We start from the raw sequence: 12,028 nt of genomic DNA, 5'->3' as shown, positions 1-12,028 counted from the left end.
GACAATACGTGTAAATATAGGCTGCCATAGCAGATACATCACAAATGGCAGCAAGCTTGTTCTATGGATTGATATTCTGTTGTTCTAGGTATGAGGATGCAGCGCCCACGTTTTATTGCTGTGAAAAGAGGTCGGACTATCACAATAGAATGTGGATGTAGGTGTGAACCCCTTGAAAACTCTATAGTCTCCTGGTATCGTGGACATCAAAATGGCTCCCTGATCAGTTATATAGAACCAGACCCTCACATCAAATTATTCAACAACAGCCTGACCGTTCAGAATGTGCAAAGAAAAGACAACGGCATCTACTTCTGCAGATATAATACAAGTCGAGAGATAAAGCGGTCGCTTTGTGGGACAGAGCTGATGATAGTGGGTAAGTCAGGAATATTAATGCAGTCAGGTGATCTTCTTTGGGATCCATTATACATGTACAACATAATGTAAACTCAACCTTATTTCTAACCCTCACAGTTACAGACAGAAAAGAATACATAAAAACCCACCCAAAAAAATTGGGAGGGCCCAATCTCCAGCTATTCAGAGAAATGCATCCATATATACATCTCCAGTTTAGGCTACTTTCACACTAGCGTTAATATTTTCTGGTATTGAGATCTGTCATAGGGTCTCAATACAGGGAAAAAAACACTTCCGTTTTGTCCCCATTCATTGTCAATGGGGACAAAACGTAAATGAACAGAACGGAATGCTCCAAAATGCATTCCGTTACGTTCTCATACCGGAGAGCTGCGGTTTGCTTTCCATCCTGGGATGCGGAGCAAGACGGATCCGTTTTCTCTGACACAATCTGACAAAATAGAAAATGGATCCGTCCTTTATTGACTTTCAATGGAGTTAATGACGGATCTTTCTTGGCTATGTTACAGATAATACAACCGGATCAATTCATAACGGATGCAGATGGTTGTATTATCAGTAACGGAAGCGTTTTTGCTGAACCCTGCCGAATCCAGGAAAACGCTAGTGTGAAATGTAGCATTACTCAGTACAATGCTGTTGGAATATGTGATTCCCTGGCAGCCAGCAGAATTGTGAATGCAGCTCTGGAATAGAGGCTATAACTCAGGATAAGCACAATACTGTAACTAATAGAATGTATTCACAAAGTAACTCAACTTTTTTATATAGATTACTAGCAGAAGGACCCGGCTTCGCACGGGTATATTTCATTTAATCTTTGTGTATGTCATTAAAATACATCAACAGTATCCCCCTTAACAATGACTTCTAGAGCACCCCGCCCCTTAACACTGACCTCCATAGCGGACTGCCCCTTAACTGTGACCTCCACAGTTCCCTGACCCCTTAACAGAGACCTCCACAGTGCCCGCCCCCTTATCAGTGACCCCCACAGCAGCCCACCCCTTTAACAGTGACCTCAATAGCATCCCGCCCCCTTAACAGTGACCTCCACAGCAGCCTGCCCCTTCATTAGTGACCTCCACAGTACCCCATCTCCTTAACAGTGATTTCCACAACACCTCGTCCCCTTAACAGTGGCCTCTACAGCAATCTGCCCCTTAACACTGACTTCCATAGCGTACTGTCCCCTTAACTGTGACCTCCACAGCAGCCTGCCCCTTGGGTGGCCAGAGGTCTGGTTTTAGGCCGGACAGTCCGGCTTTCTGACTCACTGTCCTCCGTCCGGCGCAGGGCCTGGACGGACACAAGGATGTTCTTTTGAACATCTCACTCTCAGACAGCAGCACTGTGCTGTCTGAGCATAAGCTGCAGGAAGAAAGTCACCGTCTCTCGATCCCCTGCAGCTGACAGAAGTTGATTTTTATCTTAATTTTTTCAATCCCGTCAGCTGCGGAGTGGGAGGGGGCGTGGCTTAGTGGGACCTGGGGGCAGGGTTTTTAAGTCGTCTTTTGAGGGTGGCCTGAATGGCCAGCCTACCTGCCCCTGAACGGCGACCTCCACAGTGCCCTGCCCCTTTAAAGCTGACCTACAGCAGTGAAGAAAAATGGCTGGGTTGTTATGGAAACTTGGTGTAAAACTGTGTGTATGTGGAGACTAAGGGCCTGCGAGCTTCTATTGGCTGATAAGAGACATGTGACCGTGTGTATGGCAGTTGGGATATGAAGAAAAAGACCTTCTATTGGCTAATGTAGGTCATGTGATGTGCCATAGTTGCATTTTTTGGGAATATCTCAGGAATGGTACGTGCTAGAGAGCTGTGACCCCACAAGATTTCTTTCCAGGTAGCAATGGATGTGTATAATAAGTTTCATAGACACCGATGGTTGCGTTTTTGAGTGATCTTGGAACATACATACATACTGTGGGGTTTCGCTCTGGTAGATAGGGTAAGCGGGCGCAGTACAGAGGCAAAATACAAGTTCTTAACTCAAAACATCAGTGTTTATTCACACTTGAGACAATTGCACAAAACACCTACCTTGCCAGACACAACCCCTCACTCTGTCACATACCCCCCCCCCCCTTTGTTCAACCCTGAGGGGGTGGACACACGCCAGACAATGCACCCGAGACAGGGCATCCACGTTTCCCTGCAACCGGCCTGCTCTGTGTTCTACCGAGAACTTAAAGTTCTGCAGAGACAAAAACCATCTGGTGACCCGGGCATTCCTGTCTTTGGCCTGGCTCATCCACTTGAGAGGGGAGTGTATGGTCACCAGGCAGAACTTTCTCCTCAACAAATAGTAGCGGAGAGACTTGAGTGCCGACTTAATAGCCAGGCACTCTCTGTCCACTATACTGTACCTGGTTTCGGCTGGGGTGAGCTTGCGGCTTACAAATAAAACAGGATGCTCCTCCCTGTTGACTTCCTCAGACAGTACAGCACCGAGGCCTACTTCGGAGGCATTCGTTTGCACCACAAACTCCCTCTTGAAGTCGGGCGTCACCAAAACCGGTGACCCACACAGGGCTGACTTCAAAGCGGCAAAAGCCTCTTCCGACCGATCATCCCAGCGAACCAAAACTGATTTTTATCCCTTCAAGAGTCCTGTCAAAGGCACGGCTAGAGTAGCAAAGTGAGGAACAAACCTCATGTAATAGCCCACCATTCCCAGAAAGCTTTATTTGCCTAGTGGTGACAGGTCGGGGCCAATTCCGTATGGCCTCTATTCTGTTCACTTGGTGTTTGATGACTCCGCGCCCAATGACATACCCCAGGTACTTAATCTCTTCTAACCCTATCGCACATTTTTTGGGGTTAGCGGTTAGGCCAGCTTTCCGAAGGAAGTCCACTACAGCCTGCACTTTGGGTAGGTGACTTTCCAAGTCGGTACTGTGGATGACAATATCGTCCAAGTAAGCCAAAGCGTACCACTAATGTCCATTAGTCACTGAAAAGTGGCGGGGGCGCCATGCAGATCAAAGGATAAGACCTTATATTGATACAGCCCCTGAGGACTCCTCAGGAGTGATGAAGGCAGTTTTCTCTTTGGCAGCCTCTGTTAAGGGCACCTACCAGTACCCTTTCGTGAGGTCCAAAACAGAAAGATACCAGGCTTGTCCTAACCTCTCGATGAGCTCATCCACCCAGGGCATGGGATACGCATCGAATTTGGAAACCTCGTTAAATTTTCTAAAGTCATTACAAAACCACAATGTCCCGTCCGGCTTGGGTATCAATACTATAGGACTGGCCCACTCACTTTTCGACTCCTCAATGACGTGTAGCTGCAACATTAGCTGCACCTCCTCCGATAAGGCTTGTTGCCGAGCCTCGGGTACCCGGTATGGTTTTAATCGGACTTTTGCCTGAGGCTCAGTGACAATGTCATGCTGGATTATGGAAGTGCGTCCAGGGAGGTCCAAGAACACATCCGTGTTCTGACTAACAAACTCTATGACCTCCTGAGTCTGTTTAGAGAAGAGGCTGTCTGCAAGTTTTACTGTGGCAGCTGCCTCTCTTGCATCAGACAGAGGGGCCGGTACCTTTTCTCCTAGAAAAGGTTTCCCTATCTTTCCACGGTTTGAGTAAATTCACATGGTAAACCTGCTCCGGCTTTCGCCGCCCTGGCTGGTGTACCTTGTAGTTTACATCTCCAATTTTCTCGAGTACATCGTAGGGCCCCTGCCACCTAGCCAGGAACTTACTGTCCAGGGTCGGCACTAGAACCAAAACCTGATCACCCGGGTGAAAGATCTGGACACGAGCCTGCCGATTAGAGATCCGACTCTGGGCTTGCTGAGCAGCCTCTATATGCTTCCTAACAAGGGGCAACACTGTCTCTATCCGATCTTGCATCTGGGAGTTAACCCTTACAGCACCAGACAGAGGGAGGATACAACTTAAAGGGGAAGTACAACATGCAAACACAGGCAACAGCATGCGTGGCAACCATGTCACGACGCACACAAAAGCCGTGACGCTGCCATGACATGCAATAACAACAACACGTTGCCAACGGCAACTGCAAGTGTGGCAAAAGTGTCACGGCGCACACAGCAAATGCCGTGACAGGTAGTACTACTCGGGAAAACATCTCCATTAACTCCATAGCTATGAGTTTGGCCGAGGTATGTCACAGTGGCACCGCCTCTGGGTACCAAGTGGCGTAGTCTAGAATGACTAAGATGTGTTGATGCCCTCTGGCGGACTTCGGTAATGGGCCTATGAAGTCCATAGATATTCGGTCAAACAGTATTTTGATAATCGGGAGAGGTACTAGGGGACTACGAAAATGTGGCTGGGGGCTAGTTATCTGGCAGGTCGGGCAAGACTTACAAAACTCTTCCACTTCTTTAAATATGCTGGGCCAGTAAAACCGCTGTAGAATACGATCCAGAGTTTTCTGCAGCCCCAGGTGGGCTAGATCTAACACAAGCTTGTGATAAGCCTTGGGGACCACCAACTGTTCAATAGGCTCATCCCGTAGTTGGTTTACCCAATACAACATATCCTGATGAACCACAAAACGGGGAAACACTGACTCTGTCCCAGGTTGTTGTGATTCACCATCTACTATTAACACATTTTCCCAGGCGCGGGATAGGGTTGGGTCCCGACGTTGGGCGGTACCAAAATTATCCCCGGAGACACTGAGGTCTGCCAATTGAGGACCCGGCGGCAAGTCATCCACGTCTCCCACCATCACACTTAGCGGGGTTGTCTCCCCCTCTTCCACCAAAGTGGCGGTCACTCCTACCACTGGCCCTTCGGTCTCAGGTTCCCAGGGTTCTAGTCTCCCCCCTGAGCCGGGCTACTCTGCTAGGGTTACCCCTGTCTCATGGGTTTCAGTCACTCTCATAGCAGGCCACAATGCCGGGAAGCCCAGGAAGTCTCTCCCTTTTATAAGTTCATAGTGTAAATTTGGGGCAACTGCCACATTGTGAGTCTATCTGCCAGCCCCTGTGCATAGAGACACCAGGGTGGTCGGATAGTCTTTTAAGTCTCCATGGATGAACATGACCCCGACTTTCCGGCCAGTATACTCCGCTGACCGTACCAGGGGAGCCTTTACTAGGGACTCCTGAGTCCAGCAGAGCCTCCGGTGGAGTGTCTCCTACCTCCACCTGGTACAGGTGGTTTTGAGCTTCTGGGATACCTGCTGCACACAGCTTCCTGGCATATAGCGACTGACGGTAGCCATAGTTAGTATCCATGGGTTCCACCTGATGGGGACAGTCAGTTCTTACATGGCCTGGCTCCTGACACCGCCAGCAGACTATCGGAGCCAGGTCCGTAGAGGGTTCACCCCTCTGGTGGGTTTGGATGGTACAAGTCGCCGGGTCTGGGATGGAGATTTACGGGTTTGACTGCCCCCCTCCCAAAAGAACCCCCTGTAACAGTCTTAGTAGCCTCGTAGTGCTCCACCAGGTCCACCATTTCTAGGGCGTTGCCAGGAGACACCTGGCCGATCCAGTGCTGGAGAGGGGGTGGCAGAGCCCTCTGTAGCCACTTCTGCAAGCGGTGGAGTAAGTCATAATACTGGGTCCTCGCAGGCTCAGCCGGCTTACACTCCCCCTGATGTACCCGCTGGTCCCGGACCAACACATTCACCCCCAGTCTTGCCAAAATCTCACTCTTTACTTTTTGGCAGTCGGTCGCTTGATCGTCCGGCAATTCGAAATACACCCGCTGGGAATCGGACCGCAACTGGTTAGTCTCATGCTGCTGCTTATTAGCCTCGCGTTGCTGCAGGTTTGTCTCTCGCTGCTGCAGATTATCCTCCATGAGGGCCTTCACAACAGCCTTCATTTTGTCGTGGAGCACTGGTTGTAGTACAACTGGTTTAATGTACGACATACAACCGTGCCTGAAAAATGCAGAAACCAAAAATATCTGCGTTCACGCCAGCCTCACTGCTTTTGCCCACATCCTCCACCAATTGTGGGGTTTCGCTATGGTAGATAGGGTAAGCGGGCGCAGTACAGAGGCAAAATACAAGTTCTTAACTCAAAACGTCAGTGTTTATTCACACTTGAGGCAATTGCACAAAACAGCACGTAAATTTGCAGTCTTGGTGTTAATTCACACACCATGGAATGTTTATATAACACAAGTCACTTTGCTGGCAGTTCTGCTTCCAATAGTCCACAGCAGGCTTCAGGGGGCCTGTTTCCCCAGCGTGCGTTCCTCCAGCACGGCACAAAGCCTCAGATCCCAAAAACATAGACACCTCTGCTGAGCCCAACTGCCTATTTAAGGACAGCCAGGTGCTGCCAAAACCCAGACCGGCACTTAAACTTCGGTCCAGTATTTGACTTTACCTGGCTGGAAACCAGACCAGCCGCACGTGCTGGGAGCAAAATACCTGCCTTGCCAGACACAACCCCTCACTGTGTCACAATACATACATATGTCCTTCTTTATATATATATATATATATATATATTTCTACAAGTCAATGCTTTAAAAGGGTTGTCGCATGTCAAAGACATAGCTCCTATCTAAGGATAAGTGCCTGATTGGTGAGACCTGACTGATGGGACCCCTGCCAGTAAAAAAGAACATGAGTCCTGAGTTCCTCTGTTTGAATGAAGCTGTGATCACACTTGCGTGTTGTCGCTCCACTCAACTCTGTAGAACTCCCTGAGATAGCCAAGTAAAACTGCTCAGCTATCTCCAGCAATCCCATAGAATTGGATTGGAGGGGCAGTGTAAATCCCTGACTCCCAGTCCATTCAAATGGGAAATATAGGGCCCCCTGTTCTTGAGAACGGCTGAGTACCTGACGATCAGACACATCATATATCCTGTGGATAGGGGACAAGTGTTTGTAATGGAAAAAAAACCTTTAATTAACATATATCAATATACTTCCACGAGTATACTCAAGATGATACTGTCTATGCCATCTATCTACACAAGCCATGTCATAAACAACTACATCATTAGCTGACACATTGAGCACATTTCCTGTTTTTCACAGTTGTCGTGTGAAGCCAAAAATGCACCTGTACTATATTTTAATTTTGCATATTGCGCGGGTCGCGGGTAAAATATAACCTTAATGTACACTGTACCTTGTACACTAATCGACAGATAAAACAAATAATGCACCCAGATAGAAATGTTAGATTGCTGCAAAACTCTGTATGTAGTTATGTCTCAGGCAGATATGTAACTGATTACAGATGTGCCCCAATTAGACACTGGGTCTTGCCACATGACAGTGTAAAAGTGCTTCTCCTGCTGCCCTATAAAAAGGGTCTAAGAGGCGACTTTTGGGTAGTGTACCTCTTGGTTAGAGATCATTGACTGCTAGACATACCTCCACGACACACTCAAGGACATTATGCTCAGTTGACAGACTTTGAGAGGGAGTGCATTATAGGACTGAGAGAAGCAGGTTGGTTGTTTTGAAGAACTTCCCTCCATTTAGGCTGCTCTGACCTAGGTGTTGGGAGCAGTAATCACATGAGGGCACGCACATGCTCCAGACAGCCAAGTAGAGAGGACTGTTTGATCTGCCGACAAGCATGAGCAGCTCCCACAGTTTTATGGTCCAGACACAAGTGGTACCTTCATCAAACACCCCTGTCTCTGCCTGGACCATTTCCACGATGGTTGGGTTTGAGTAGGGAGGCCTCATGTTCAGTGCTTCGATCCTGCCTTTGATGTGGAACGACACGCCAGATATATCAGATTACAACACTTGCTTGGCCTCTCCAGTCACCAATCAAGCATTTGTAGGACTAGCTGGGACACCAGCTTCAGAAACCTACGAGTGTACAGGATTTATAGCCCCAGCTCCAACACCTGTGGCCAAATGTGCTGCAGGATACCATACAGAACCTGTATACCTCTATGCCCAACCGTATTGCATCTAGTATGCAGGCTACAGGCGGCTCAACAGGGTCCCAGAGCATCTTTCTAATTTGACTGTTTTCCCTAATAAACTTATCCTTTTTCTTCAATATTGTAATTATTGAGCGAAGCGAGCTTCGGATGCTTCATCCAAAGTCACTTCGTTCAAAACTTTGGAATAATACTGTACAGAGATTCGTCTTTGTACAGTATTAGAATGTATGGGCTCCGATGAGCCAAAGTAAGTCATTCACGAAGTCGCGAGTGACTTTGTTGAATAACTTCGATAATTGATTTATAAAGTGGAAAACCACTTTAAAACTTGAAACTGAACTCGGTTTTGGTTCCAACTAGTACCTCGAAACCGAAGCTGAGTTCAGTTTCAAGTTTTAAAGTGGTTTTCAATCAACTACCGAAGTTATTCAACAAAGTTACGAGCGACTTCATGAATACTAACTAACTTCGTCTCATCGGAGCCCATACATTATAATACTGTACGGAGACGAATCTCCGTACAGTATTATTTCGAAGTTTTGAACAAAGCAACTTCGGATGAAGCATCCAAAGCTCGCTTGGCTCAACACAAATTGTAATCACTTAAATATGTCATCATTACATTCACACATCGAAAGCTTCATTGGATTCCAACAAACCCTTCTTGGTGCCTTATTTTTTGTCAATTAGTGTATAGCATAACAGGCATTTTTGGTAAATTATAAGCAGATACATAACATATCTTTACATAAAAAAGAGCAGACCTTTTAATGTTTCAAACAGTTCTCCAATTTGGACAACCTCTTCTATAAATGAAGACTGCAAGTCCAGTAACTGAAACCCCCAGTGATCCACTGTTATCTCTGCAGGAGAAATGTGGTATCACACATTGCCTACTAAAAAGAATAGGAGATAGAGGAGAAAAAAAAGCTCAAAAGGTGTTCATAGCGTAGGATCATTGTGTTAAAGCTGTGGAAAGGTAGAAATTCTTTGTGCTTACCTGTGCTAGTGGTGCTAATCAGGCACACCTCTGGTGTTGCTGTGGTATAAGGTGGTGTGTCTTCCTGCTACAGCTGTCTCCAATACTGGGAAGGGAAAAAAATTGATGGCATTTGGGGTGAGGATAAATCATTCCAATAATCTTTATATTAGCCTTGAATTTCAACACTGGGACAGTGGCTTTCTCAGACCATACGGCCTGAGGAAGACACTAACCCAGTATCGAAATGTGTAGCCAAAATAAAGCATCATCATTCCAGCAGGCATCCCTGCAACTATTTTTTTCTTTAAAAAAAAATTGCAGAGACCATGTAATACATGGTTGAGTTGCACAACCCCTTTAAGTGTGCCTTTTTCCTGACAGTTGAAATACTTCTATAGATAGAGTTGGTAGCGGACCATGAGCAATGAGGCTAATGGAGATTCTATTAAAGACATTATCCCATGATTATTATAAAATATAATCATCAGATATCAAATAGTACATGACAAAGCTAGAACTAGGCCTGTACCTGACACTGATGCAGAGATCTCCCCATTAATTGCTCCAATTATTCTGCTAGATTTAATTCAATCTGGCACTTCAGGGGATGTGACCTTTCTCTGAGGGGCATGTCTCTTCTGCTGCAGCTGGTGGCAGTTGAAGGATGGAACCGAGCATGTGTGTCCACCTCAGGAGGTGGACAGAAGAATGAGAAAAATAGCAACATTTTATTTAATAAAACTGCCGTATATAAAAATGTTGGATTACATCCAATTATAAAAGTATTCATATCCAGGTGCTGGTTTGAAAACTGTAGATTATTGCCATGGGATAACTCCTTTAACATACCGTAGTTCAGACATATGGGATTTTCGAAGCTAAAAGGAATCTGGTATCTAGGTGTGGAATCTGGTAATAAAACACCAGTGGCCCCATTTTTGCAGGGATTGTAGGAGGTACTGGCACACAGATCTTTCTACAGTCAGAAACCCAAAGCTTGATTTTGTACGGATAAAGAAAACATCACTGGATGGTTTTAAGAACTGCCTTCCAAAAATAAATTATCAGCTATTTTGGCCACATATGGGTCTGCCTCGAAATTAATATTGTCAGTGAAAAAATTACTTCAAGGTCTAGCAGTTTTCTATTTTAATCTGAACCAGCTCAGTTTGACCTCATTTTGGAAAGAAGTTGCAGGTGGTAAATAAAGCACATGATGGAGCGTGCTTGACAGTATGCAAAAACATAACCCTAATTATACTCATTTTTCTTCAGGATTAAACTTGCCTAAAATGTCTCCATGTAATATTTGCCTCCCAAAAACAAGCATCTTCGTCAAATATGAAAGCACAAGTACAGAAACCTTGATTTCCAAGTAAACAATATACTTTCTGGTTTAGAAACAGCACTGCCCTTGATCATGCGCTAAGCCTGGTATTGCAGCTCAGCCTGATAAACTCAAATCAAAACATTATAAAATAAAAGTGCCATGAGTTCTTAGTAATGTTGAGCAAATCAAAGCATCCAAAGTGGAATTCAATCTGAAGTTTAGGAAAAATTTGATTCGCCACAAATCCGAATTTCCTCGTGCTTCGTGGTAACGAATAACTTTTTTCTAAAATGGCTGAAAATAAAAAAATTATACTCACCTCATCCACTTGATCGCGACAAGGCCATGTGCTCCTATCTTGATTGAAAAAAACCTGCCAAAGGACCTGTGGAGAGCGTGAAGACGTCACCAAGTGATCACACTGGCCGCGTGTGTTGACATCATCAACTGAGCGCGGCCAGCGCAATCACGTGGTGACATCTTCACATTCGCCGCAGGTCCTTTGGCAGGTTTTCTTCAAACAAGACGGGAGAAGACAGCCTCTCCGCAATCAAGTGTCAAGTGCCTCAAATGCCACGATCAGCAGTGAATGCGGCATCTGAGTGGTTAAATGACATGGGGGATTTGTGAGTAATTCGTAACTAATCGAATTTCTTGGTGAATCAAATTTTTCTAAACTTTGCTCATCTCTAGTTCTAATGCACCATGTTATGCTCAATGATTTGTGGATTCCATAAGTCTGATGAGATCCCACTATCTAGACTAGTAATCAACTAGTGGGAGATCCTAGCGAACACCCATGTGACCACGTGTACCTAATTCTACCATTAGTCCCAGCATCCCTACTTTGTAGTGAGTGAACCTGCCAAGTAGAAGTATCTGTTGGCAGTCCCATGTACTTATGAGGTTGGGCCTGTGGTCATCTCTACTGGTACCAACCAAACAGCAGTAGAGGAAGCAAGAAAACAGCAAAGTTACAAGTCAGGAGCAGAGATTAAAAATGAACATTCTCTATTTGCAGGTTGTGGAAATATAGATACTGCAAGGGCAAGAAATTCAATGAAAGATGCAATCATAGTGATTCAGACAATCCTGATAGTGCTCTTTGTAGTGGTGCCGATAACACTTCTAAAAGAGATGGTAAGTCTGATGTGGATAATGGTATGATTGGTTAATTTCATATCCCATCTAAAACTAATTTATACAATATATACTGGATTTAGGCTAGGGCTACATGGAGATCTTGGGGCGTGACAGGGGTCGAGTTGCCAAGAATTGAAGTGTAGCAGGGCAGCCATAGAAATGATTGGGGTTGCAGCTTGACTGACATGTTTGTTGCTACCATGAACCCAGCAGGCTGGCTTGTTTGAGATTCTGGGCTTTTGGTTACAGTAAACATGCGAGTTGCACTGCGACTGATTTACTTTTATGGCTGCCCTGCTACACTGCGATCTTTGGTCACACCAAA

The 12,028-nt window shown here is 45.7% G+C and overlaps 1 protein-coding gene across 1 annotated transcript in view; it reads left to right on the top strand.

Moving 5' to 3' along the window:
* The window catches only part of CD79B (CD79b molecule), a 47,684-nt gene that overhangs the window by 28,522 nt on the left and 7,134 nt on the right, over window positions 1-12,028 (top strand). Inside the window, exons 3-4 of the mRNA XM_044298993.1 lie at window positions 89-379; window positions 11,582-11,700. Coding sequence (XP_044154928.1) covers window positions 89-379; window positions 11,582-11,700 — 410 coding nt within the window. The remainder of the gene's footprint in view (window positions 1-88; window positions 380-11,581; window positions 11,701-12,028) is intronic.

This window comes from Bufo gargarizans, chromosome 6, assembly GCF_014858855.1.
Source record: "Bufo gargarizans isolate SCDJY-AF-19 chromosome 6, ASM1485885v1, whole genome shotgun sequence".
Lineage (NCBI taxonomy): Eukaryota > Metazoa > Chordata > Amphibia > Anura > Bufonidae > Bufo > Bufo gargarizans.
Note: the sequence above shows the minus strand (reverse complement) of the source record. Positions and strands in the feature narration are given on the sequence as shown.